Raw genomic sequence first — 23171 nt, 5'->3', positions numbered from 1 at the left:
AAAGGTACCGGCCAATGGGAGCTCGTCTTGGCACCGGCAACTCGTCTTCCTCTTCCTGATCGATCACCTTTCACTTACCTTTCACTCGCATTCCTCTCGACCTTTTCCGCAAACTATCGCGTGAGATAAGTGATGGAAGAAGAAGGTGAAATGGCGTCTTATCAAGTCTACCTGATCCATCGAGAAATTGAATGCTACGAACTCGACCCTGGTCCTGGTACCAATAACCGCATAAAGGGCTGAACATTGGGGATCTCGTCCATCGCCCAGCACTGCGCGATACTCTTGCGAATATCACCTTCATTCAATCTTCCTTCGGCTGCCTGGTCCGTGTACTTCGCATTCAGCTGCTCGTCTGTCATTGGGTTCTTCAATGACCCCAGTGCATGCTCAACCCGGATCTCCTTCACTTGTTCCGTTCCGTCGGCCGCAACGTACCAGAATTTGACCCACGTCTGGTCATCTTCCACCGCCTCGTCTGGCACGAGAGTGACGCGATCTCTCAGTCCGACAATCAGCGCATCGTTCGCGACGCTCTCCGAGTACTCTCGTATGCCGCCCTTGCCGTAGATGAGACCCACAATTAGACCATGGTGGCTGCTGAAGATGATATCCATGAATTTCTTAGGCTGCTGGACGCCGCAGAGACGGATCGTCATCGGAGTCACCGTCGCTTCGATCTTGGTGAACGTCTCGAGCGCATCCTCCGACTTCTTGTTGCGCAGTGGACTTTGACCGTCCTTGAAGAAGTACTTATGTGCTTCAATTCCAGCGTCGATGAGCGGATGGATGACAATCCCGCAAGGATACGGCTTGAATGCATTCTCCATGATCAGCCAACAGCGCTCTCCCTTTTCAGCATCTAACAACTCGGCAATGCGGCTAACATCGGTGCCCTCGTCCGTCGAAGAAATCAACTTAATCCACTTCTCTATGGCGTGGGTTGTGCTCCCGAAACCCTCCCTCCCCAACCTCGCCGCGAGAATTCCATTCTGTGCCGTCCGTCCCGCATGCATGATCAAGGTGTCGGTGGCGAACACGTTCCTTGACCCGCTAGTCATGCTGCTCGCATGGCCCAGTGCCGTCGCCATTCCTTGGGCGTCGAGCCTCATGAGCTTTGCCACTGCGGCGGCAGCGGCAAATGAGCCGACTATACTTGTCATGTGCCAGCCCCTCTTGTAGGGGCCGAGCCCGAGCGCGTGAGCGATGCTCAAGCCCGTCTCGACGCCGACTATGAACGACAGAAGTACATCCTGGCCACTGAGCCCATTTACTTCTGCATACGCCAAGATGGCAGCTAAGGGTGGACCAGAAGGATGCACCAGCGTGGCTAGATGCGTGTCGTCGTAGAAGCGGGCCGTCATGCTCATGCCATTCAGCAGTGCTGCGTCGTCGAGAGTTGCGCGCTCGTGCATACCCAGCACTGTTGCCTGGCGTGGAGTTTTCGAGAGTGGATCTATCGCTTTGTAGAGTTTGGCGGCCGCAGGGAGTGACGACGGCGAGGAGGAAAGCCCGCACCCCATGCTGTTGAGTATGCTCGCTTTGGCCATTTGGATTAGGTCCGCTGGCAGGTCGGAGAGCGTGAGGTTGCTGAAGAAGGTACATAGCTCGAGGGTCAGATCGCGCGAGCTGTTGATGGAGAGGTCGAGCGACATCTTGTTTCCTGGCGAACTGGTCCGAGTCGACGAGGGTACAGTACCGCGGTCGTCGTGCGTTTGTGCCAGTACACACTATGTGCCCAATCCTGCTTCCTCTTGGATGTTTCGTTGGTCTCTGGAAGGGTACTGAGTGACTCCCATTTGTATGGTTCACACACGTCTCGCAGAATATTCTCCAAGAGTTCGGACCTATCTTAAATGGCTCGAGGTTCTGTTACGGGGCAACTGGGCTGTTTGCCGATGCCACATACGGAATTGATACTTGTACGGCTTCCCCCAACGGGCCCTTCATGCGGAGATCACTCTACTCAGTACAATCTCACGAAACTCGTTCTCCACCTTCCCCGGACTGGAAGAGAGGGTGGTATGTGTGGGGTAGATCTCATCGAGGCGTATTTGGAGCATAACAGCATCAGCCTGTATATTGACGCGGGCCGTGTCTTGTTCTGCCAAGTCAGCAGCAATCTCGCGGCCAAAGTCGAAGGAAGTACTTCGAGCAAGAAATCGGCAGCATGGCACCATCATTAGATACCGAGGTTGTGGTCGTGGGAGCAGGACCTGTTGGCCTTCTTACGACCCTCTTACTAGCCAAAGCAGGCGTCAACGTCCTCCTCCTTGAGGCCCTCCCGGACATCGATGACTCTCCCCGCGCAATGGCGTACGGGCCACCAGCCATAGTCGAACTTGAACGAGCTGGCATCGCCGCCGACGCGCGTAAGGTGGGCATGGAAACCTCGGACTATGACTTCAGGCTTCGATGGATCACCATCGACAACAAGACGGTCGCCGAATTCAAGCCCGAAGACAGGATCCCTGGGTCCTTTGACGCCGTGCTTTGTGGTCAGTTTCAGCTGGCTAAGATCATTCAGCGGCATCTCAGCGATTACAGTTGCGCAAAAGTAAGTTCCCCGTGGGAGAGCGTTGTATGAGTCCCCAGTGGGTCCAACCATTCTGCCAGATCCTCTTCAATCACCGTGTGAGCGACATCACGGAAAACGACGACTCCATAACAGCCTCATGCGACACACCAGCAGGCACCAAGAAGATCACAGCGGAGTACCTGGTCGGGGCAGATGGCGGGAAGTCAACCGTGCGGAAGATCCTCGATTTGGGGTACGACGGCTTCACGCTGCCACAGTGGCTGGTCGCATGCAATGTCAGGTATCCGTTCCGTGACTACGGATTCCAACGAGGACAATTCATCGTCCACCCCCAGCATTTCTGCATGGTGGGGAAGATCGATCCGACGGGCTTGTACCGCGTCTCGTACAACGAGCAGGAGCATCTGACCAAGGAGGAGGTACTCGCGAACGTGCACAATAAGTTCGAGGCAATCTTCCCTGGTCCAAAACCGCTCTCCAAGGACGCATACAAGATCGAGGTAGTCAGCCCCTATCGTATTCATCAACGGAGCGCCAGATCGTATCGAAAAGGGCGAGCTTTTCTCGCCGGAGATGCGGCGCACGCGTGTTCTCCATTTGGCGGTAAGCAAGTCCTCTTCTCCGTACTCGTGGCCGGCACTGACTATGGTTCCTGCCAGGGATGGGCTTGACCGGCGGCATATGTGACGCAGGCGGGCTCGCCGACTGTCTGATCGGTGTGCTTCGCAAGAGCTGCGACGACTCTCTGCTAGACAAATACGCCGAGATCCGGAGACAGAAGTATCAGGAGATCACCAATCCCGTCAGCTATGGCAATACTTGTGCATTGAGGGATACGGACCCTGAGACAGCAGCAACGTCAGCTGAGCCCTTTAAGACGATGAATACTTCGCCAGAGGCTCGAAGGAAGATGTTGGAAAGTGCATATCTTCTCGGGTGCGTTTTAACCCTCCCACGGGCTGCGTTAAACTGAACTAACCTGGATCCAGACATGACTTCAGACAATACTGGCCAGCATCACAGACACTAGGCAAGGACGAAAAGCACGAAGGTCCACCCATGAGAGCCGGCACCGCCGGCCCAAACGCCATGCTATAGGCTCAGTCACAAGTACGGGAAAAGTCCGATACCAAGTGTAGCCGGGACATAGAATTCATCTGGTGGCTCCCCGAAGCCAACAGGGTCTGGAGGTATGCTAGGATAGGCGTGTCAACATACGATTTTCCGAGAGACTTTCCCCATTTACACCTTGCTAACGCCTTGTTTGGAGCATGAACTGGGCACGCGAGAGAAGTCGAATCGTGCTGGTGTTCCTTGAGAATGGAAGGCCAGAGAGGCAGGAGAGGCTCGACTGTGATGCGGGTGTAATAGTCCACCGTACCATATGACGGTGGATCATAATTCCCCTCTCAGCTGAACGCGCCATTGACCTGCAGCCTCGTCTCGTCCTCCGCATGAATGAGCCTCCTCCATCTTCACCTTCTGTACAAATCCTGTGCTGTGCTTTAGGTCGCCTATCCCTTTCACGTCTTTCTCTGTGTCCTAGCGTTCCTAGCTATACGAGTAGTGCGACCTCGTCAGGTCCGTACACAGCAACGCCGACATGGCGGACAGATATTCGTTCTCGCTCACGACTTTCTCACCCAGGTAAGTCGGCCTGTGTTTGCTTCACTGCGCAGTGGCCAATGGACTGACTCGTGCAGCGGCAAGCTGGTTCAAATAGGTACAGATCATTCTGAGGGTCATCTCCTGCGCGAAGCTCATTAAATATCCAGAATATGCCCTCAATGCAGTCAACCAAGGTGTTACGTCGTTAGGCATAAAAGGTACGATATCTCCAGCTGGACTTGGAAGCATCCCACTTACGACCATGGCACAGCGACGAATGGGATCGTCCTTGCAACGGAGAAGAAATCCTCATCCCCTCTGATCGACCCGCCTTCGCTCTCGAAAGTCTCGCTCATCACACCCAACATCGGCATGGTCTATAGCGGCATGGGTCCCGACTACAGAGTCCTTGTCGACAAGGCCCGTAAGGTCTCACACACAAACTACAAGCGCATCTACAACGAGTATCCTCCGACGCGGATATTGGTGCAGGATGTGGCAAGAGTGATGCAAGAAGCGACACAGTCTGGCGGTGTGAGACCGTACGGCGTGAGTTTGCTGATCGCAGGATGGGACGACGGCATCGAGCCGGAGACCAAGGAAGCGAAAGAAGGCGAGACCGAGGCAGAGGCCAAGTTGGCGAGCAGGAAAACTGGCGGCATTCTGAAGGGCGGTCCCAGCTTATACCAGGTCGATCCCAGCGGGAGTTACTTTCCCTGGAAGGCCACGGCCATCGGCAAGAGCGCGACAAGCGCAAAGACGTTCCTGGAGAAGCGATACAACGACTCGCTAGAGCTGGAGGTGAGGAGAATCAGCACGAAGCAGATTTGTCCACTAACAGTCCACTGCAGGACGCTATCCATATTGCCTTATTGACGCTCAAGGAGACGATCGAAGGAGAAATGAACGGCGACACCGTCGAGATTGGTATCGTGGGCGAACCCGCAAACCACCTGCTCGGCTACGAGGGTGTCGAAGGAGCAGTGGGTCCCCGGTTCCGGAAGCTCACCAAAGACGAGATAGAGGACTACTTGACGAATCTGTAAGACTAGAGCCCTAGGTGGCCCAGCAAGAACGCCTCGCGGTCGAAGCAATGTACCGGCCTTTGTCGTTCAGGATCATCCTCTGCTGCTACCGGTTCGCTGGAGCAAATGCACCGGATTTTGTCTTCAAGAGATCATTGTCTGCCGGCAACCTGTTCGCTGGAACATGGCTACTGCAAGGCTGATGAGACAGGCGTATCATGCTGCGGTTCCCTTCACCATTACACGCACGGCAACGGCGCAAGGTGAGGGAAGAATGAAACAAATCAAGGTCCTCATCCAAGCGGGATTTCTTGCCGCAAACTCTGGTTCTCCTCTCACTGTCGCTTTCTCAACTTTTTGCGTGGTTGACACCTTTCGTTTTCCGAACTCTGTTCGCTGAGGACCTCCCTAGAGTCAGCCATGCAGCACGAACAGTATAGCGTGCCATCCCGTTACGAGCATATATAGCCATGCCATCTCGCTGTACGTCCGGATCCCTTGCTCTCCTGGTGTCCGTTATACCCAAATCCCCAATCACATCCTGTCTCACACACCCTGCCTCGCCGTCTCCAACATGGTCGCCATCAGATCCCTAGCCGACGAAACGTCCACCGTCATGGACAGGAGGTCACCTTCGCCTGTCGACGGCCACCACCTCCAACAACATGGGAGCACGTGCCGTGACGCAGATGCAGTGTCAATGCTTCATCGGCAACGGATGGGATTCGATCCGGAGGCGACGACGCCGCCACCCCCCCAATGCCCGCATTCCCCATCCTGTGACAAATACCACCATGTGGATAGCAAGGAGGCGACCGCCCCGTCAACGTCGAGGCACTCGAAGCCTCAATCCGCAGAATACTGTGGTCCCCACTACGGGCCATCGACGATGTACAGGGCGTATCCTCGTCCGCCAACGCCAATGCCACCTCGGTATTGGGACGACGCGTACAGGGCGTATCCTCGTCCTCCGACGCCACTGGCCCCTCGGTGTTGGGGCGACGGCTCGTGTACGTGGCATCTGCGCTGGGAGGACGGCTCGAGCGCAATGAGCGAAGCGGCTCCGTTCGATGCTGATGCCGAGGATGATGAGAGTGACGACGCTCGAACAAGCACGTCCGACGACGACGACGACGACGACGACGACGACGATGACGAAGATGAGGATGAAGATAAAGATGGAGATGAAGGCGACGACAGCTGGCCCCCTCAGAGTCAGGGGGCTGGTAGTGACGACGAGTGCTCCAGTTCCACATCGTCGTCTTCGGGCACCTCATCAAGCGACAACGACGATGATGGTGACGATAGCGACGACGCCTCGCAACCCGCGCCGGCGCGGGAAGAACTTTGCGAGGGATTCGTCCGCATTCATAGCAAGATCGACGTAGTTCTGGCCGAAGTGCGCCGTCGCAACGCCGAGTATGACCTGTGGATGAGGTGCTATACGGGGGAAGTGGAGCAGATGGAGGTCCATAGGGCGTGGCTCAGGGATGAACGTGAGCGCGAGCGTGAGCGTGCACGGCGGGGGGCATTTGTGGCGAGGGAGGGCCACCAGGCGGCTGTGTAGGTATGGAGTTGGTTCTGGTATATGATTTCAATTCTTGTGCATACTGTGTAGACTATCTGTTTGACTGCCATGCTGCTGGGAGGTACTGTACCATGGATCAGAAACTAATTTGTTGGCGAACGGAATGGCATGTTGAGATATGGGATATGGGACGCTTACATGCTCTTCGGATCCTATTAACTCGGGTGTGCCGGTCGGTGTTAGGCGAGCGAGGTTCTCAGGGGAAAAGACGTCGCATAACGAGACCATGCGCACCTACCTAGGTATCTACGTCGCTCGGTGTCGCGGTAGCCTGATGACAACTGAACATACGAGCTTAACCTCCCCAGGCTTCGGGTGGATAGAGGCGGAGGGAGCCCAGCTGAAGCATCAATGACTCCCACGCCTCGAGCTCGTTCAGGGGACAGACTGACCTATCGCGCAGGTTGATTGGAGTGGCGTATTGAATGTGAGGTCCGACGGTGCTGGTGCTGATACTGGTACTGATGCTGATACTGATGCTGATGGTGCAGACAACGTCCTTGCGACGCAAAATCCATCTCGGCGTGGATATGTCTCGAGGTTTGCGCTCTTACTGTTCCATCATTCACCAAGGAACATCCCGCATTCCGGGCCTTGATTCAAGCACATGTGCCATGAACTGGGGAAATCCTCAGGGGACGCTTCCTGGCTGGATCGAATGACTGGGTTGAACTTCCCAGATCCTCCAGGTCCCTTTCCCGATCAGGTCCTCGAGGCCAGCTGGATAGCTCAAGCGCCGCCCTGCTTGACATTTCCGGAGAGGTGCGATACTGGCTTCGACCCTGTCGACCTGCGCCGAGTAAGTACGTACGATATGGTACGGGATGTCTGCCGTTCCAGCTTCCATCACGAGAGGGTTCTCGAGACCCCTAGTGCGATGCCGAAGTCATCGTGGAACTAAGCCTGGTCGCGTAGCGTGATCCATTTGACAGGACACCTTCCCAACCCGGACGAGAGCTTGTCTCCTTCACTGTGGGAGTTGCCCAAAACCGGATAGTCTGGCATTTCCAAGCCTGGTAGGATGAGGTTATCAACAAGAAGCCGGCACGTTTTTGCGGCTTCAGGGTTTGAAGTCCCTTTATTGGGAGAATATACGTCAACACCCTAGCGTAGGGCGGCTCCTATGCCTATACCTTCGTCATGCTCGAGATAGACCAGCGAGAGGACTGTCCCGGGCAGGCACGCCGTATACATGCCCACTGGGATGTAGTAGCAGATACATTACCGGTTAGTTCGGGTGCTTTATGTGCTTGACTTTGCTCGTCTCGGACTTTCCACGAACCAAACCGAGGAGCCACCCGTGTGCTCTGATGTCTGCAGCGTGAGGTTCAGGCTCAGGCTGTGCACCGGACATCTACTCGTAACGGAGGATGAGGATTCGGATGCGTCTACTTGTCAGCCTCCAGCCAACGGACATACCGGATAATGCTGCAGATGGCCGTGTCGATGCTTCGACATCCAATGGCTTGAAGGTGTTGAAGGCGGCGAACAGGAATGGTCAGACGAACTACTAACGACCATGTTGTCCAACCATTGGCAGAATAGCCAAGACACACACTCACGGCTTAGCACGGTAGTCTAAGCATATGCAAGTATGTTACAGTAGGAAGTATGATGATGCATGGTGGTGGCCTCACATTGACGTAAGGGGCGGAACAGCTTCACAATCTCTATTCGATGATATGCTGAAGCCATTTTGTTCACAGAATGCTGACGTGCAATCCGAGTCTTGACGTATAGAAGCCTACCCAAACCGCCGGCCTAGACAGGGTTCGCTTTCGAGGCATGCTGTAAACTTAGCATTCCCACAGGCCACAACTCCCCGTTTCCGGACGGTGGCCCATCGTTGCAGGCCACACGAAACATCGGCCGTGCTCGAAGTGTATTCGAGCCGGATGGGATTGATCGGCCGCGTTAGGCTCCACCAGAATAGAAGGGGGTGTCCTTCATGGAAGTGACGGTGACCATGTATCCGTTCAATTGCCCGCCGAGATAGTACCTGTAGAAGAATAATCCCCGCGCCGTGGTATATGCCGTTGAACTCAGACGCCTCCGAAATGCCTAGGACAAAAACCGCTCGCTCAAGTAGAGGTAGAAAAGCGTCGGGTCATTTGCTTCGTGACTCCATATCCCGTACAGTAATAAATATCTTACTTCCGTATCGCAAACAGTAAGCATTTCTCCCACCAGTCCCTCAAGAGAAGAACCGTAGCTCGTCCATCATCTCGTTTCTCGGTCCCATCTGGATTTCCCATGATGATTGCGAAGACCCAGAATACTGCCACGATCCACGCAGCGACTGCGTTGCCGATGCTGATAACAGGCGACACAGCGTGTATGAGTACAAGGCAAAATGGACTAAACTCAAAGGTATGAGCATGGTCTAATGATTTGGCGTAGATCAGCTGAAGGTGATTTCGAAATAATGGCGCCACGAGTCGGACGAGGGATATGCTGGGAGAGCAGTCCTGTCTGCATAAGCGTAGAGGTGCGAGGATGGTAATGAGGACGGCGGCGAAGATGGAGTAGAGCGCACTGAATAAACAGTGGAACGGGTCGAGAAAAGACATCCACAACTGAAACAGGTCAATGACGGTCATCAAAGCAGCGCGATTGCTCTTACCAGAATCCACAGAGCATGATCATCTTCTTGCTCTTCTTCGGCCTCTAGTGACTTCTCTTGGATATATTGAAAGATCGCCGAGTTGTCTTCGACCACCGGGGCTCCGCCATGGTGGCTTTCATTTGGTCGATTTCCTGAATGCTGCGACCCCGCGCGAGATTGCCGGTGTATCGACTCTTCTATGATGCCCCGCTCCACTTGAGGACCGTACTGGAAATGTTTGTATGTGGGATATTGCTTGTACTCGGCCCCGAGGGTTGACCCGGACTCTCCACTTGATATTGACGTTTGCAATCTCACGGGGTCTAACCCGTGCGGTACAGAGGGACTTCGAAGGGTCGGAGAGACGCGGGCCATCGGGGGCTGCTGTATCGGCCGAGGAGCTGAACGGTAATACTGCGTCTGGGAAGAGGTGGAGGGGTTGTTGCCGTCATAGTACACAGGAGCGTGCCTCGGGAGGTGCGAGTCCGATTCGTAGGGCATGCTGATGGTCAAGCAGGACTCTCGATGCGAAAGTCGTTGTCATCACCGAGCAGGCGGCAAGAGCTGTTGAGCTGATCGGCGACGGGTAGCAGGGGCAGGTTGACGGCTTCTAACACAGACAACATGGGGAGCAGAGGTGTAATGAAATACCAACATGATTCTAGCGACGAGAAGGAACCCAAGAACTCAAGAGACACGAACGTCTTGGTCTTGATCATCCTGCTCGCTCAAGCTGGCTGTAATCCTCCACTTCCGCTGCGTCGCGCCCCGGCCAAGATCTGGGCACTTGGCTCTCGTCTAGGCGACATCTTGGCCTCTGCGACACGGGCTCGAAGGACGGCAGCTTGCGTTGCCCTGAGACGGAGACGACTTTCCGTGAGGCCTGGCGACGGGGTTGGCGACTTTGCAGTGGCCCGTTGCCGGCTTGCTACACCGTTGATTTGACATTTCTGGATATCCAAGTCGAGAAATGGAAGCGTCGACAGGCCTGCTCATGAATGCTTGGCGCGTGGCGGTTGCGTGCGACTGGCCTCTTGACCTGCTGTGACAGGCGCAAGGAGCGAGAAAACTGCGGGTCAGTGCGGCAACAGGCCTGCCGATTGTGCGCCCTACGGCCTGACCACGTCTACCAAGTCCTGCTCCCGTGCTGTTTCCTGGGCGGTGGAACACTGCACGAATTCCAAGCCTCCTGCCCGGCACAAATCTCAATTTGATCCTTCGCCCAAGAAAAGTCATACGCACAGCTATTGCAGTGCTTTGCTTGGTCTTCAAGTCCTCCTCCAGCAATCCAATCTCATTGGTGGCAGAAGCAACGTCACGTGGAGCTTCTTTCGGCCGGGACTCCCCGGCAGCTCTGGGCCATGACACAGGCACCGTTGTTAAGCAAACACACAGTGCATTATATACATACATCATGACTTTGGCACGGACTTGACCATCTCGCTGCTTAGTCTTCTTCTAGCTAGTGCATGCGTACAAGGTACTCTGCCTTCGCATACCTCATATTTCCATCACTTCGTCAATTCGCGCATTCTCAAGAAATTGGTCCTGAAGTCCAGGCAGAGGGCTGAGAGATATCGTCCATCCTGGATCATGTCTAGGGCCCAGTGTTCTGACATACTGGGCATCTTCTTGTTCGGGGTCTTTGTCTCTCTTCCGTGCTGCAAGGCTTTGGGTACAAGACCGCAATTCTTGCGGCAGCGCTGGGCGCGTCCTTGGCTAAGTGAAAGAAGGTCTGTCAGAGGGCCGTGATTGTCGCTCTCGAACACGTCCACCGCCAAAAATGAAAGAAAGGACACGCCCAGATGTCCGAGTGGTCTCGTCCTGAACAGGCCGACGAATGATTAGCAGTCAGTAATGTCTCCGTCACCTCTTGGAGAAAGCTTGTCGACGTCCTGTTGCACATCGTGTCATAATCCGCAAAGAGATATTCCTCAAGAGCACTAGTACTTGCATGGCAATATATTGGCGCCACTCGAATACTCACACATCGGGCTGGGCTCCCCTTGCAGGCGGAACGGTCGGAATTCTCAACTCAACATTGTGCGAATGCATGAACAGTACCGCATCCCACCTAAGCTCCCATCGACTTATTCCTACTCTTCCGAAAACTTTGCAATATTGACCTGTTTGCCTTTCGTCTTCGTGTATGCCCTCTGCTATGATAGCCTGTACCTCGGATCTGGAGTAATTGATCGAGATTGATGTTGTTGAGCAGCTTCTCAGCCCCCTCACAGCGCCAGGAGCACGGCACTATGATGGCATTGTGCGGCTTGTACCGATGATTACCGAATGGCAGACCGGCACGCGGACATCATTGGTATACATATCGCCCATGTTGTTGATGTCTTTTAGTGATGAAGTTTTGGGCGCATGGACCACTTGGCCCGAGACTCACTCACCTTCCACTCGTGCTGTACCAAAAACCATGATGGAAAAGAAAGTCCTTTGAGAAACTGACCTTATATGCCTCGTACACTGAGGCTCAACGGTACATACAGCACTGCCCACAATTCTTTGGGGCTTTAAGCGTGGTTAGGATCAACCAACAATCATATCCATGGTTCGCGAGGACGTCAGGATCTAGACTTTTAGCTTGAAACTGTGCTTTTGTAAAGAATGCAGGATGTTTCCAATCCTAGCGCACGAAATTCTCCGAGACAACCGGGCTTACGCTCATATGACGATCTGAGAGTATGTAGTAGAAACTGTATCATCACCGAGAAAGGCAATGCATGGGATGAGGGTAGTGAACAGGTAGACGATAACGACATTAGCTTTGCGTCGGGACATACCTGGCCTGCAAATGTCGGAGAATCTTCCACTGACAGATTTGAATTTCTGCACCTGCAGAGCGCCCGCCAGCCGCAGATCACTGCACCTCGCTCCAAAGTCATGGATTTGTGGCAGTAGGATCGTCAAGCTGGCAGACAGTGCTGGAACCCAATACTGGTCATGAGCCTCGCATGCAATACCGAACGCGACAGAGCCTGGATGTCTTCGAAGGCCGTCAGGACGGTACCGACCTCAACAACATGGATTCTCTGGAGTCTCGAGCCAGACCCGCTGCTGTAGATATGCTCGCCAAGACAGATCAGCCAGTCTTTGGACGGACCGTGGTATTTCAAACCCGGAATTGTACCACATATCTAGACTTACCGCGCACGAGGTCGATGTTTGGTAATATGCGGTCCTGCCTTCAACCACTCGTGCAACAATGGGCGAGAACCCAGGTTGGTGCTGGTACGACTGTCGCTTCCCGCACTTCCCTCTCAGGTGTGGTTGAACATCCCGAGCTCCGGGTAGAAGAGTCAAGCTCCACATGGGGTCACCGAAGCCGAACGTAGATATCGGAGCAGTACTTGTGTTCTTTCTGCTAACAGTCTAGGAAACGTCTCCATTGTGCTGAAGTGGAGTCAGAAAAGCTCATTCGAGCACCACTTCCAGCAAACAAGCGGAGTAGGCTTCCGACTTGACATTCTCCGTAGCACGTCAAACGATGTCCGCGTGGGTAGCACAGGGGCTGACGTTGTGTCATGGGTTTCCCGTAGAACGCAACGAGGTACTCTGCCATAGCACCATGTAGCCATGGTATGTACACAGAACTCGTGTAGCATCGGCCTCGGGAGACTGTCAAAATAATGGGGCGACAAAACCCAGAAGTACCAAGCACTTCCCTGCTTCCGCAGTTGTCTGTTTGACGAACCACTCTTGCCCAAGGAGTCCATACGAGTATTGTGTGCTTGGGTGACTGTGAGGGTAACTTTCGAGAGGCTTGATCGACCTTTTAGCAGGCTGATGGGATCTTCAAGCGCATCGGCAAGGAGGGCTTTTGTTATTCTGACGCTTATTGCGTCCTTGCGCGTAGGCACCAACACGAGTGTCACGGTAAACCCATGTTAGGTGCTGGGAGTCGTCACAGGCTGGGCGGCTCCCGGAGTAGACGTGGTGAGCTGCAGCAGGCACGCGAAGGGTGGGAAGCTAACTAAAACACAAGCCTGCTCCGTGTGATAGGCGCTCCAAGCCCATTTTTCTCCTGGTATTCTCCGGGGCCCGCCACGACCCCGGCGATGCCTCTAACCTTACGAATAGGCTAGTGAGCCAGAACGCCAGGCGTCTGACTTGCGCCAGTAGCTTAGACGGAATTAGAATAGCTGCAAAGGCTGGAACCTGGCGAGGTCAAACCAGGGCTCTCCTTTCCCTGACTGCTAAATCGGACGAGGTAGAAGACCCAGGAAATGCCTGTGAATGTTAGCCTAGTAGTGTACAAATATCTTGCGCTTATCATCTTGCAGTTCTCCTTGTAACATTAGCCGTGCAGCTCTGCAAAATTTTCTTCGGACTGGCTGGAGGTACAGGGTACGAAACCACAAGTTTCATCCTGGGGACCCAAAGACGCGGGTCATGTGCGGCAGGCGGCGAGAGTTGACGAGCACTGGCGCGGTTGGCTGGCACGTTTGATTCCTTTCCGGAGGGTCGATGCGGCAGTGGCTTGACCCTAATTCTCGAAATTGGCCAAGATGGGCAGGCGAGTGGATTGGACTCTGGAAGGAGAACACGAGCTGAGCCGCGAGGCGACTGATGTGGAGAAAACGGACCTGGACGCCGTGATGAATCCTGGAGGAGTTGCGCGGCGAGAGCGAAGCGAGGGAGGGGGGCGCCGGAGTGGCAGCCTACGAAGCTTAGAGCCATGCGTGCAGGAGGTACCTGCCGCCTGTTGGTGGCCACCCTAATCGAAAACGGAGCACGGAAGAACGATCACCTGAAAAGCCCCAGCCAGGGGCCCCCGGCTATGACGAAGCCGAATTACTGTGTATCTGGTCGTTCTGTTCGTCATATGCCGTGGCTCCCAACCAGAAGCCTGACCGCAGACATCAGCTGGGGGCGTCCCTGGACTCATTAACTGTGTTTCTGGTTAGGCTCCCCGCAACGAGACGAACCCAGTCAGCCATCCAACTGCATTTTTTCCTTGGCCTTCCGTTGGCAGAGCTGTGCTGGTCAAGGGAAGACGCCCGCGGGACTCGGTGATGAGGTTGGACGATCTGAGGGTGCAGTAAATTTACTGTGCACTCCGTACGTATGTCAATGTTAGAGTACAGGTGGAGAGTTCAGCAGCACGTTTTTTTTGCCTGCAACACATAATACTGTGTATTGTGTACATCTAGCCGCCTTCGAAAATCGTGGGAAAAAGCCAGCTTTCATGCGGAGTGGGTGCCTCTCTCTCCAGGCGTTTGTTCTCTTCTGTTAACTCTACCTCAACTGTCGACCAGGTCACGCCAGACCTATCCTTCTGCCTAATGCCAAAAATCGTGTAAAAGGCAGCGAACCGCCACCCCACCCGAGGCCGTGCGCCACTCCAGCTCTTTTCTGCTGGTACCATACAAGGTCCTGCGACTTAGTAAGGAAGCCTTTTTGGCAGCCCAGGTGGCAGGCATGGGCGGAGCTTTAAAGTGTCAGACGGGTGAAGACCCACCACGACCCATGGCCCGCGCACGCGCTATCGGCTCCCTTATCCTTGATCGCCCAGCGTCCTCCCCTTCGGTTGGACCAGCAAGCGTACCAACTCCACTCTGTGATGCTTCATCTCGACGCCCAAGGAACCATGGATGCCATCGAAAGCCCATGCCTTTTTGATCCGAGCACTATCTGGTCCCACTCTGGCCACACCAATCAACCAGGTCTCCACCACACTCTCCACCCCTCCCCTTCTTCCCGTTGTTATTTGCTGCAAACCCCAACTGCTAGAACGAGGAGCCCGTGCACCGCAGCACCACTGATGGCAACTTGATGTGCCCGGCTCTCCTCCTTGCACGCCCGACAACTGATCCAGCATGAGATCCAACCCTACCTCTAGCGCGGCGGCCCGTAACATTGCTTTCGAAGGAAGCCCTCTTTCCTATTTCCTGTCTTTCCCACCGTCATCCTCCACCAGCCTCTCTTCTCACTGTCGCTTTACGCAGTCACCATCCTCTTGCTGCCTTTCAACACCTGTTGATTCTTGATCACATCGGAGCCTTATACATTGCCATTGCTTTTGCTCTTTGTCAAAAACGTACTGATAACATCCTCTCTCTGTGCCGTGTTCCCTTCGACCAACCACGCGAGGGCCCGTTGTTGCCAATCTAGCAAGCGAGCTTCTCGAGACCTCACTACCCGCTTCGCAACGCTGTTTGCTTACAAGGTCCATTGGCACCTCAGTGGTGTCATACAGAGGTGCGCGATTGAAAGAGGAGGTGCATCAACCGACTTTCCGCACTGCCGGAACATTGATCAGACCTATACCGAGGCTGCTTCTACTTAGAAAGCCCTGTTCCCCCTGATCTCCGTTGTCTCCTAGCCTGCCTGCATAGGTCACATACTTGATCAGACATGGCTTTGGTGCCGCATCCGTCCCCTCCTGGCGTCCTCGGTATGCAACCAGGCGGTCACTTCGGCCCGATCAATGGAGCTGCACCCGTTGATGCGCATATGCAACGCCAACGCCTTCTGGCGCAATTGAACGAGTCCACCTGGCAAAGAATAGGTATGTGAAGCATTGTCCAGTTCTACCGTCACCTGCTGACTGGGATAATGATAGGTTCGTTGAACGAGCTGCTCGGTGACCACGAAGGCGCCCTATTTGCGTATGAACAAGCTCTGCGACACAACCAATGGTCGACGCAAACCTTGAATGCAATCTCATGCATTCTTCGTACAAAGGAGAAGTATCCCGAAGCTATGGAATACCTTAAAAACATCTTGAAAGTAGAGCCCGCCAATGGCGAGGCCTGGGGAAATTTAGGTAAGGACAGCTCGTGCTTCGGTTGGATGTCAGCTTACAGCAGCAGGCCACTGCTACCTGATGATGGACAACCTTCAAGAAGCTTACACCGCCTATCAGCAAGCTCTATATTACCTTGCAAAGCCCAACGTAAGCCGTCACCCACCACCCCGCCACTGCTTCGCCTAACACTATGCAGGAACCCAAGCTGTGGTATGGTATTGGTATCCTGTATGACCGATATGGCTCTTTGGAACATGCCGAAGAAGCATTCTCACAAGTCATGCGTATGCAACCCGACTTCGAGAAGGCGAACGAGATCTATTTCAGACTTGGAATCATATACAAGCAGCAACAGAAATTCCAGGAAAGTCTTGAAGTAAGTACATGTCTTTTTTGTGATGGCTACGACTGACATTGTCGCAGTGCTTCAAGTACATCGTCAACAACCCGCCACGCCCACTCAATGAAGAAGATATCTGGTTCCAAATTGGTCACGTTTATGAGCAGCAGAAAGATGTAAGATCCCCTTATCCCCAACAATGGACTCAGTTAACCTTGTTGAAGTTCGAAGCCGCAAAAGCTGCGTACAGGCGGGTTCTGGAGAGAGATCCGAAACACGCCAAAGTGCTACAGCAGCTCGGGTGGTTGCATCACCAACAAAGTAACAGCTACGCAAGCCAAGACCAGGCCATCGAGTATCTCGAACAATCGGTCAGTTCTGGTATGTTTCACCACAGACTCTATTGATTTGATAAGCTGACCGCCTCGAAGACAACCAAGACGCCCAGAGCTGGTATCTTCTCGGCAGGTGCTATATGGCACAACAGAAGTTTCCCAAGGCCTACGAAGCTTATCAACAAGCTGTGTATCGCGATGGGCGCAACCCCACATTTTGGTGCTCCATTGGCGTCTTGTACTACCAGATCAATCAGTACAGGGACGCCCTTGACGCATATTCGCGCGCCATCCGCTTGAACCCATACATTTCCGAAGTATGGTACGACCTTGGAACCTTGGTTAGTACAGCTGATGCCTCCGCTCGCACTGCAATCACTAACCGCAATATAGTACGAATCATGCAACAACCAAACATCTGATGCACTTGATGCGTATGCTAGAGCAGCTGAGCTTGACCCCACCAATACCCATATTAAGGCGCGGCTGGCCCTTCTAAGAAGTGGAGCTGCAACTGGGCCTAACCAGCACAATGCACCCGTACCTCAAGATGTCCATCCCCAAGCGTACCAGAACGGTGTTGGTGTTCCTCCTGGACCACAATGGGGAGGACCATCTGCGTCAAATCAGCAAGCACAGCCGCCGCTGGTTGATCCAGCACGTGTCAACGATTGGGCAAGAGGCATTGCAGGCATCAACCCACCTCCCGGCCAGCAGCAGCAACAGCCTCAAAATGGGTACGAAGGCCGTGACGGTATGAGGGCACCGCCTCCCCGTGCGCCTAGCCCACGCCAGGATGTGCCACGTGCGTACGATACATCTCGACAGACTCCGGTGCGCAAGATGCAGTCACCATCTCCTAAGATGCAGCATACCAACCCGGGTATGTTTCCCCCTGGTCCGCAAACACTGCCACAAATCTCGATGCAAGAGCGTCCTCCCGCCTTTGGCAGTGGCGTTCGGCCGTCGCCCACAATGAATGGGCCGCCGGCACCGCATGCCAGTACCGCTGGTTCTGGCTCAACCCTACCGCCATATGGGCGACCCTTCAGTCCTCCCAGTGAACTCAGGCCTCTCCGAGACGAACGTCCCCAGTCACCTGGCCCAGGTTATCGCCAGCCGCCATTCCAAGCTAGCCAACAATTTCCCAGCATCGCTAACGGTGTGCCGTCTGCTCCACCTCCTCTCCCCGCTGTCGAGGGCCCTCCTCGCGATGATAGACCCCCCTCAGCTATGAAGCGGGCACGTGAGTGGGAAGCCGATTCTGGTCCCTCTAAGAAGCTGGCCAACGAAGAAAGCCGTGCACGCCTAGAAGATCCCATCCGCAGGAGCAGTCCTCCAGGTCGTCTGCCTACGCCCAAGGATCATTTCAGACGCAGCTCATCGGAAGCTCGTCGCGAACAGGAACGACGGGCGAATGAGAACTACTATCCCTCTGAAGCTGCACACCACCCTTACAGCCGACCTCCTCAGCACATCCCGTCGATGCAGTCAATCTTAGATGGTCCCAAGGACGAACGCCAGGAACATGTTGAGCAAGCAGCCCGCAAGGTGGACGTGGATGAGGACTATGACAACAACAGCGAGGACGACAAGCAGCGGGGACCGCCTCCGGCAGCCATAAGTCCACAAGTAGGTGGACCACTTCCGTCGGCGACGCCAAAGCAGGAGCAAGTGGCATGAGTTATCAGATATTTTGTTCTGCCTTGAATTACCACACAATTTTCCTTCGCATTCTTGGGTTTGGAGACCTTGTATAGCACACGCGTTCAGCGGCAGCCATCAGTGCATGACCACATGATCCTGTCATCGATTGTAGCTTCACACAATTAAGACGAATATAACGATCATCCTCAAAACCACTCAACCTGAAATTCTTCTCCAGCAGGGCTGTTGTCTTTGTCAACCAATAACAAAATCTTGGCAGAACTAGCGGGCCCCACCGCACCGAACTTCGAAATCAAACTCCGCAACGCACCTCCAAATGTCTGCAACAACTTGCCAACTTGACAATTTGAGACACCTCGTCCATTGCTGAACAAGATGTAAGAGAATGTTGAATCTCTTTTCATGGCATTGCTAATGTCTGAATCAGGTCTCACCGAAAGTTCGAAGCCCCGCGCCACGGTACACCATCACCTCAATCTGAATTTCCCATATTGATAATGAGAGTCGTGGACTGACGATTTTTCCTCCCAGGATCGCTTGCCTTCCTTCCCCGAAAGAGAGCTGCGAGACACCGAGGCAAGGTCAAGAGGTACGGTTAAAACACACTGGTTATCTAGAAGTCATGACTTGCAAAGAGTCGAAGCTGAAACACTTCCAGCTTTCCAAAGGATGACCCCAAGAAACCAGTCCATCTTACCGCCGCCATGGGATACAAGGCCGGGATGACGACCATCGTCCGTGACCTTGATAGACCTGGTGCGAAGATGCACAAGAAAGAGATCGTCGAGGCTGTCACCGTCATTGAGACTCCTCCTGTAAGTCCCAATTTCCCGATATAGCAGCTGGTAGGGGCATCTGTTTTTGTACGCAGGCTGACTTTCTACGAGATGATTGTCGTCGGCCTCGTCGGCTACATCGAGACTCCCCGCGGTCTTCGCTCCCTGACTACTGTCTGGGCCGAACACTTGTCAGACGAACTCAAGCGCCGCTTCTACAAGAACTGGTACCGGTCGAAGAAGAAGGCTTTCACAAAATATGCCAAGACACAATCAGAGGGCAAGGGCAGCTCTGTCACCCGTGAGCTCGAGCGCATCAAGAAGTACTGCACCGTCGTCCGTGTCCTTGCGCACACGCAAATCCGCCAGACCCCCCTCAAGCAGAAGAAGGCGCATTTGATGGAGATTCAGATCAACGGTGGTTCCGTAGCAGACAAGGTCGAATTCGGCCACGGTCTCTTCGAGAAGCCCGTCGAGATTGACACCATCTTCGAGCAGGACGAGATGGTCGACTGCATTGCCGTCACCAAGGGCCACGGTTTCCAGGGTGTCACATCAAGATGGGGAACCAAGAAGCTTCCGAGAAAGACACACAAAGGTCTCCGAAAGGTTGCTTGTATCGGCGCTTGGCATCCTTCGCACGTCCAGTGGACAGTCGCCCGTGCTGGTCAGATGGGTTACCATCATCGTACCAGTGTCAACCACAAGGTCTACCGTATTGGAAAGGGCAAGGATGAGAAGAACGCGGCTACTGAGTTCGATGTTGTCCAGAAGACCATCACACCGTACGTGCACATCCTTTCTTGGGAGCTCTCACAACCATACTAATAATGCTGCAGAATGGGCGGCTTTGTCCACTACGGCGAGGTCAAGAACGACTTCGTCCTCCTCAAGGGCTCGGTCCCAGGTGTGAAGAAGCGGGTTATGACTCTTCGCAAGTCGATGTTCCCCCACACTTCACGCAAGGCCTTGGAGAAGGTCGAGCTGAAATGGATCGACACCTCGTCCAAGTTCGGTCACGGTGCTTACCAGACTCCTCAGGAGAAGAGACAATTCTTGGGTACGCTCAAGAAGGATCTTGTTGCTGCTTCGTAAGTGCCGTGGAAATGGCAAGGGTGGTTGTGGATTTTCAGTAGTTGCTTGCAAATGTCTCGCTACAGGCCTGGGACATGATAGTGGCATGCCGACGTCAATGGTGGTCGGGCACCGTCACCGCAAGATACCAACAATGTCTCTTGCCGTGGTCTTTTGTGCGCGCTTGTCAGCATGATAGGACGCACCTGGGCAATTAGTATGGTGGAACGAAATGAAGAATACCATGAAGTTCACCTTGCTCCTTCCAGTCCTGTCGAGGCGTGATACTCTCTGAACTGTGTGGACGAGTCCCTATGTCCTTGAGCGCCGGACGGTCCAGGAGTGTAGCACGTGCACCTGGGCCCGGTTCTTCTTGTGTTCCGATGCCGAGACACTATTAATGACATCACGCTCGAGAAATCAAGTCAATTTGGCCCGGAACTGCACCTGGTAGTGCACGCCCTCACATGCTCATAACCAAGGTCTGTAGACTCTCACATCGGACAAGCATAGGTCGACCACCTGTCCTCAGGAGTGGAATAGCTGCAATATCGAGTCGCCGCCCGAGACAGCTAGTGAAGTACACAAATATCTCGACAGACTCTCTTCCGTTACCGTTACCATTACAGCCCAGAGGCAGCAGAGTTCAAAGCCTCGATTCACACTCCACGCTGGGCTCTCGAACAATTTCCAGGGTCGCTCATTTTACAAGGCACAGCATGTCCGACGACGCATCCTACATGTCCTTCCTCAACAAGGCGAATGCCGACCCTAAATCTGGCCAAGGCTCTACAATGGCCGAATCCGAATCAACCTCACAACGCCGCTCGTCGTTTGATCCTACCTCATCCTCATCCTCAGAGGCCCTTCCCGCGACACTAAAGTCTCTTCCCGATATCACATATACTTCGGACACCGATTCGCCGTTTGAGCCCGTGCTATTCAATTACGCTGGATCGAGGTTGCCTTCTGCGAGCGAGTTTAATACAGTCCTGAGCCATGCGCATAAGGGAAAGAGTGGTGGAGACGTAGAGGAGATAAGTGTAGGTGATTTCGATCCCAATGGCGAGTACAAGGAGATCATTCAGAGGGTCGAGCAAGCGGGAAAGGAAAAGAAGGGTGTCAAGGTATTCAGAGTGCAAGCGAGCTCGACGAGGGTGGAATATTATATCCTGACCGTGGGCGAAAGGAACTTGGTCGGAGTTGTGACAAGGGCCGTTGAGAGCTAGAGTGGGGGAGCACTGATAGCACAAGCAATAGAAGCGGAGCAGCCATCACCTCCCATGAGTTTGGCTATCACTCACCACAGGTGACTTTCGGGAGCAGCATCCACCACCGACTGCACCCTGACCCGGAGAATCCGATGCGAACAGCTGGTGATGCATCAGGCAGGAACGAAGCAAGTCTTGATCCGCTTCGAGCAGTTGTACTTTCCAATGCAGCTTCACTCGTCACCGTACGAGGATCGAGCGGTCAGCATTATGGCTCAATTCGCTATCCGCGTCCTGAGCGCGGGCAAGGCGGTCGCATTGAACAAAAGTAGTACAAACAACGACAGATGGTATCGTTCTCGCAAATCACGTTGACTGAACCGGCAGCATTTAGTGTCGTGATCTTGGACCTGATCTAATACCTGGACGTGGCAGCAGGAGCGTTTAAGCTGTGCCCACCCCCCAGAACAGGCACTGAAGCCTTTCGAAGAGTTGGGGCCTCAGCACCAGCACGCTGGGCGGTATCCACCATTCGAAATATGAACATCCTAGTGGAAGCGTACGCGTCCATTTCAGCACTCCCCATGCAAAGCACATGTGCCCCTCATCTTTGTGTGATCAACACAGCTTTGAGCTCCGAGAGCGATCATGCAAACAAGCTCAGTAAAATCTAGAGCATATCAGCAGCACGAAGAGTAAGAAATGCTCCGTGCGGGCCGATTGTCCTAATTATGTGGGGAGAGAGGATGCAACATCCGCAATGCGACAATAGGGGGAAGGAAACCAGTCATTAATTTTGTCTGCAGTCCACGGCGGGTTTCTAAGCCCGCCAAGGTCATTCTTCCACAAAATGAATGCCTCATACTAGGAATAATATCTGCGATCATATGATGTCCGCGCGGCTCCTTGAGTCTTGTCAATAATATACTCGTACACGGCCAGAATGCGCTGAAAATTGAATTCCTGGAATCGCTCAAGCTTTAAGCGAAACGATCTCAGCAATACCCGCCAATCATGGACAGGGGTTTAGCGGAGCGGAGCCGAGACGATGCATTTGATCCTGTGTCGACCCTCGACCAAGCGCGTGTGATCCAGGATCGAGTCACCCTGCTATCTGCGAGCACCGCGCAGTCCCGTCTGAAGCGGGGAGCATGGTGGTCAAGATGAGTCACAGCATCTAAAACCATCACAAGGACTGCACGGTTTTGCCAGCCTCCTCAAGACACAGTAGAAGCCAAGGAGGCAAGCCCAACCGGGATAGCATGTGACACATTACGGAGTATGTACAGGGGGACGTCCTGACTAATCGCGATGATTCCTACCGTCACCCCCCTGAGAGCGGTCCAATCAAAAGCACCTCAGCCTGAGAGATGGAAGGAAATCAGGGCCGGTCAGATCGGACCCTCTGGTATAGTTTCCGGAAGTCAGCAGCTCATGATTCGACAGTGAGGGCGCCACTTGTAACCCTCATTGGCCCTTCAGTTTGCATCAGGCTCATGGGGCTCAGCAAGAACGAGTTAAGGCTGCAGCGCGAATGGGGCACAGCTGTGCCACTGCGCCCGCTGAACGCGTCAAACAGCCTCTCGGGGGCCGGGGGCTCTGCTCTGAGTAATGACCAAACGAAAGCTGCCTTCCACCT

The 23171-nt window shown here is 54.0% G+C and overlaps 8 protein-coding genes across 8 annotated transcripts; 6 read left to right on the top strand and 2 right to left on the bottom strand.

Moving 5' to 3' along the window:
• Window positions 1-194: 194 nt before the first annotated feature.
• On the bottom strand, window positions 195-1655 carry A1O7_10129 (uncharacterized protein; the record flags this gene model as incomplete). The annotated part of the gene is made up of 1 exon (XM_007764113.1): window positions 195-1655. One exon carries the CDS (start codon window positions 1653-1655, stop codon window positions 195-197), a length of 1461 nt encoding a protein of 486 aa, XP_007762303.1.
• A 515-nt stretch (window positions 1656-2170) lies between these two features.
• Window positions 2171-3637, top strand: A1O7_10128 (uncharacterized protein; the record flags this gene model as incomplete). The annotated part of the gene is made up of 4 exons (XM_007764112.1): window positions 2171-2557; window positions 2617-3142; window positions 3199-3475; window positions 3529-3637. 4 exons carry the CDS (start codon window positions 2171-2173, stop codon window positions 3635-3637), a joined length of 1299 nt encoding a protein of 432 aa, XP_007762302.1.
• A 505-nt stretch (window positions 3638-4142) lies between these two features.
• A1O7_10127 (proteasome subunit alpha type-2) lies at window positions 4143-5193 on the top strand (the record flags this gene model as incomplete). Its single annotated transcript, XM_007764111.1, has 5 exons — window positions 4143-4186; window positions 4243-4262; window positions 4315-4365; window positions 4419-4948; window positions 4999-5193. The coding sequence occupies 5 exons, from the start codon at window positions 4143-4145 to the stop codon at window positions 5191-5193; spliced, it is 840 nt and encodes a 279-aa protein (XP_007762301.1).
• Window positions 5194-6220: 1027 nt separating this feature from the next.
• Window positions 6221-6739, top strand: A1O7_10126 (uncharacterized protein; the record flags this gene model as incomplete). Its single annotated transcript, XM_007764110.1, has 1 exon — window positions 6221-6739. One exon carries the CDS (start codon window positions 6221-6223, stop codon window positions 6737-6739), a length of 519 nt encoding a protein of 172 aa, XP_007762300.1.
• Window positions 6740-8910: 2171 nt separating this feature from the next.
• On the bottom strand, window positions 8911-9866 carry A1O7_10125 (uncharacterized protein; the record flags this gene model as incomplete). Its single annotated transcript, XM_007764109.1, has 2 exons — window positions 8911-9336; window positions 9384-9866. 2 exons carry the CDS (start codon window positions 9864-9866, stop codon window positions 8911-8913), a joined length of 909 nt encoding a protein of 302 aa, XP_007762299.1.
• Window positions 9867-15734: 5868 nt separating this feature from the next.
• On the top strand, window positions 15735-18486 carry A1O7_10124 (glucose repression mediator protein; the record flags this gene model as incomplete). The annotated part of the gene is made up of 8 exons (XM_007764108.1): window positions 15735-15888; window positions 15943-16146; window positions 16190-16275; window positions 16325-16504; window positions 16552-16644; window positions 16693-16849; window positions 16900-17144; window positions 17197-18486. The coding sequence occupies 8 exons, from the start codon at window positions 15735-15737 to the stop codon at window positions 18484-18486; spliced, it is 2409 nt and encodes an 802-aa protein (XP_007762298.1).
• Window positions 18487-19175: 689 nt separating this feature from the next.
• A1O7_10123 (50S ribosomal protein L3) lies at window positions 19176-20342 on the top strand (the record flags this gene model as incomplete). Its single annotated transcript, XM_007764107.1, has 3 exons — window positions 19176-19286; window positions 19359-20032; window positions 20087-20342. 3 exons carry the CDS (start codon window positions 19176-19178, stop codon window positions 20340-20342), a joined length of 1041 nt encoding a protein of 346 aa, XP_007762297.1.
• A 698-nt stretch (window positions 20343-21040) lies between these two features.
• A1O7_10122 (uncharacterized protein) lies at window positions 21041-21550 on the top strand (the record flags this gene model as incomplete). Its single annotated transcript, XM_007764106.1, has 1 exon — window positions 21041-21550. One exon carries the CDS (start codon window positions 21041-21043, stop codon window positions 21548-21550), a length of 510 nt encoding a protein of 169 aa, XP_007762296.1.
• Window positions 21551-23171: the final 1621 nt, after the last annotated feature.

Source organism: Cladophialophora yegresii (assembly GCF_000585515.1).
Source record: "Cladophialophora yegresii CBS 114405 chromosome Unknown aczIN-supercont1.7, whole genome shotgun sequence".
In the NCBI taxonomy this organism is placed as follows: Eukaryota; Fungi; Ascomycota; class Eurotiomycetes; order Chaetothyriales; family Herpotrichiellaceae; genus Cladophialophora; species Cladophialophora yegresii.
Note: the sequence above shows the minus strand (reverse complement) of the source record. Positions and strands in the feature narration are given on the sequence as shown.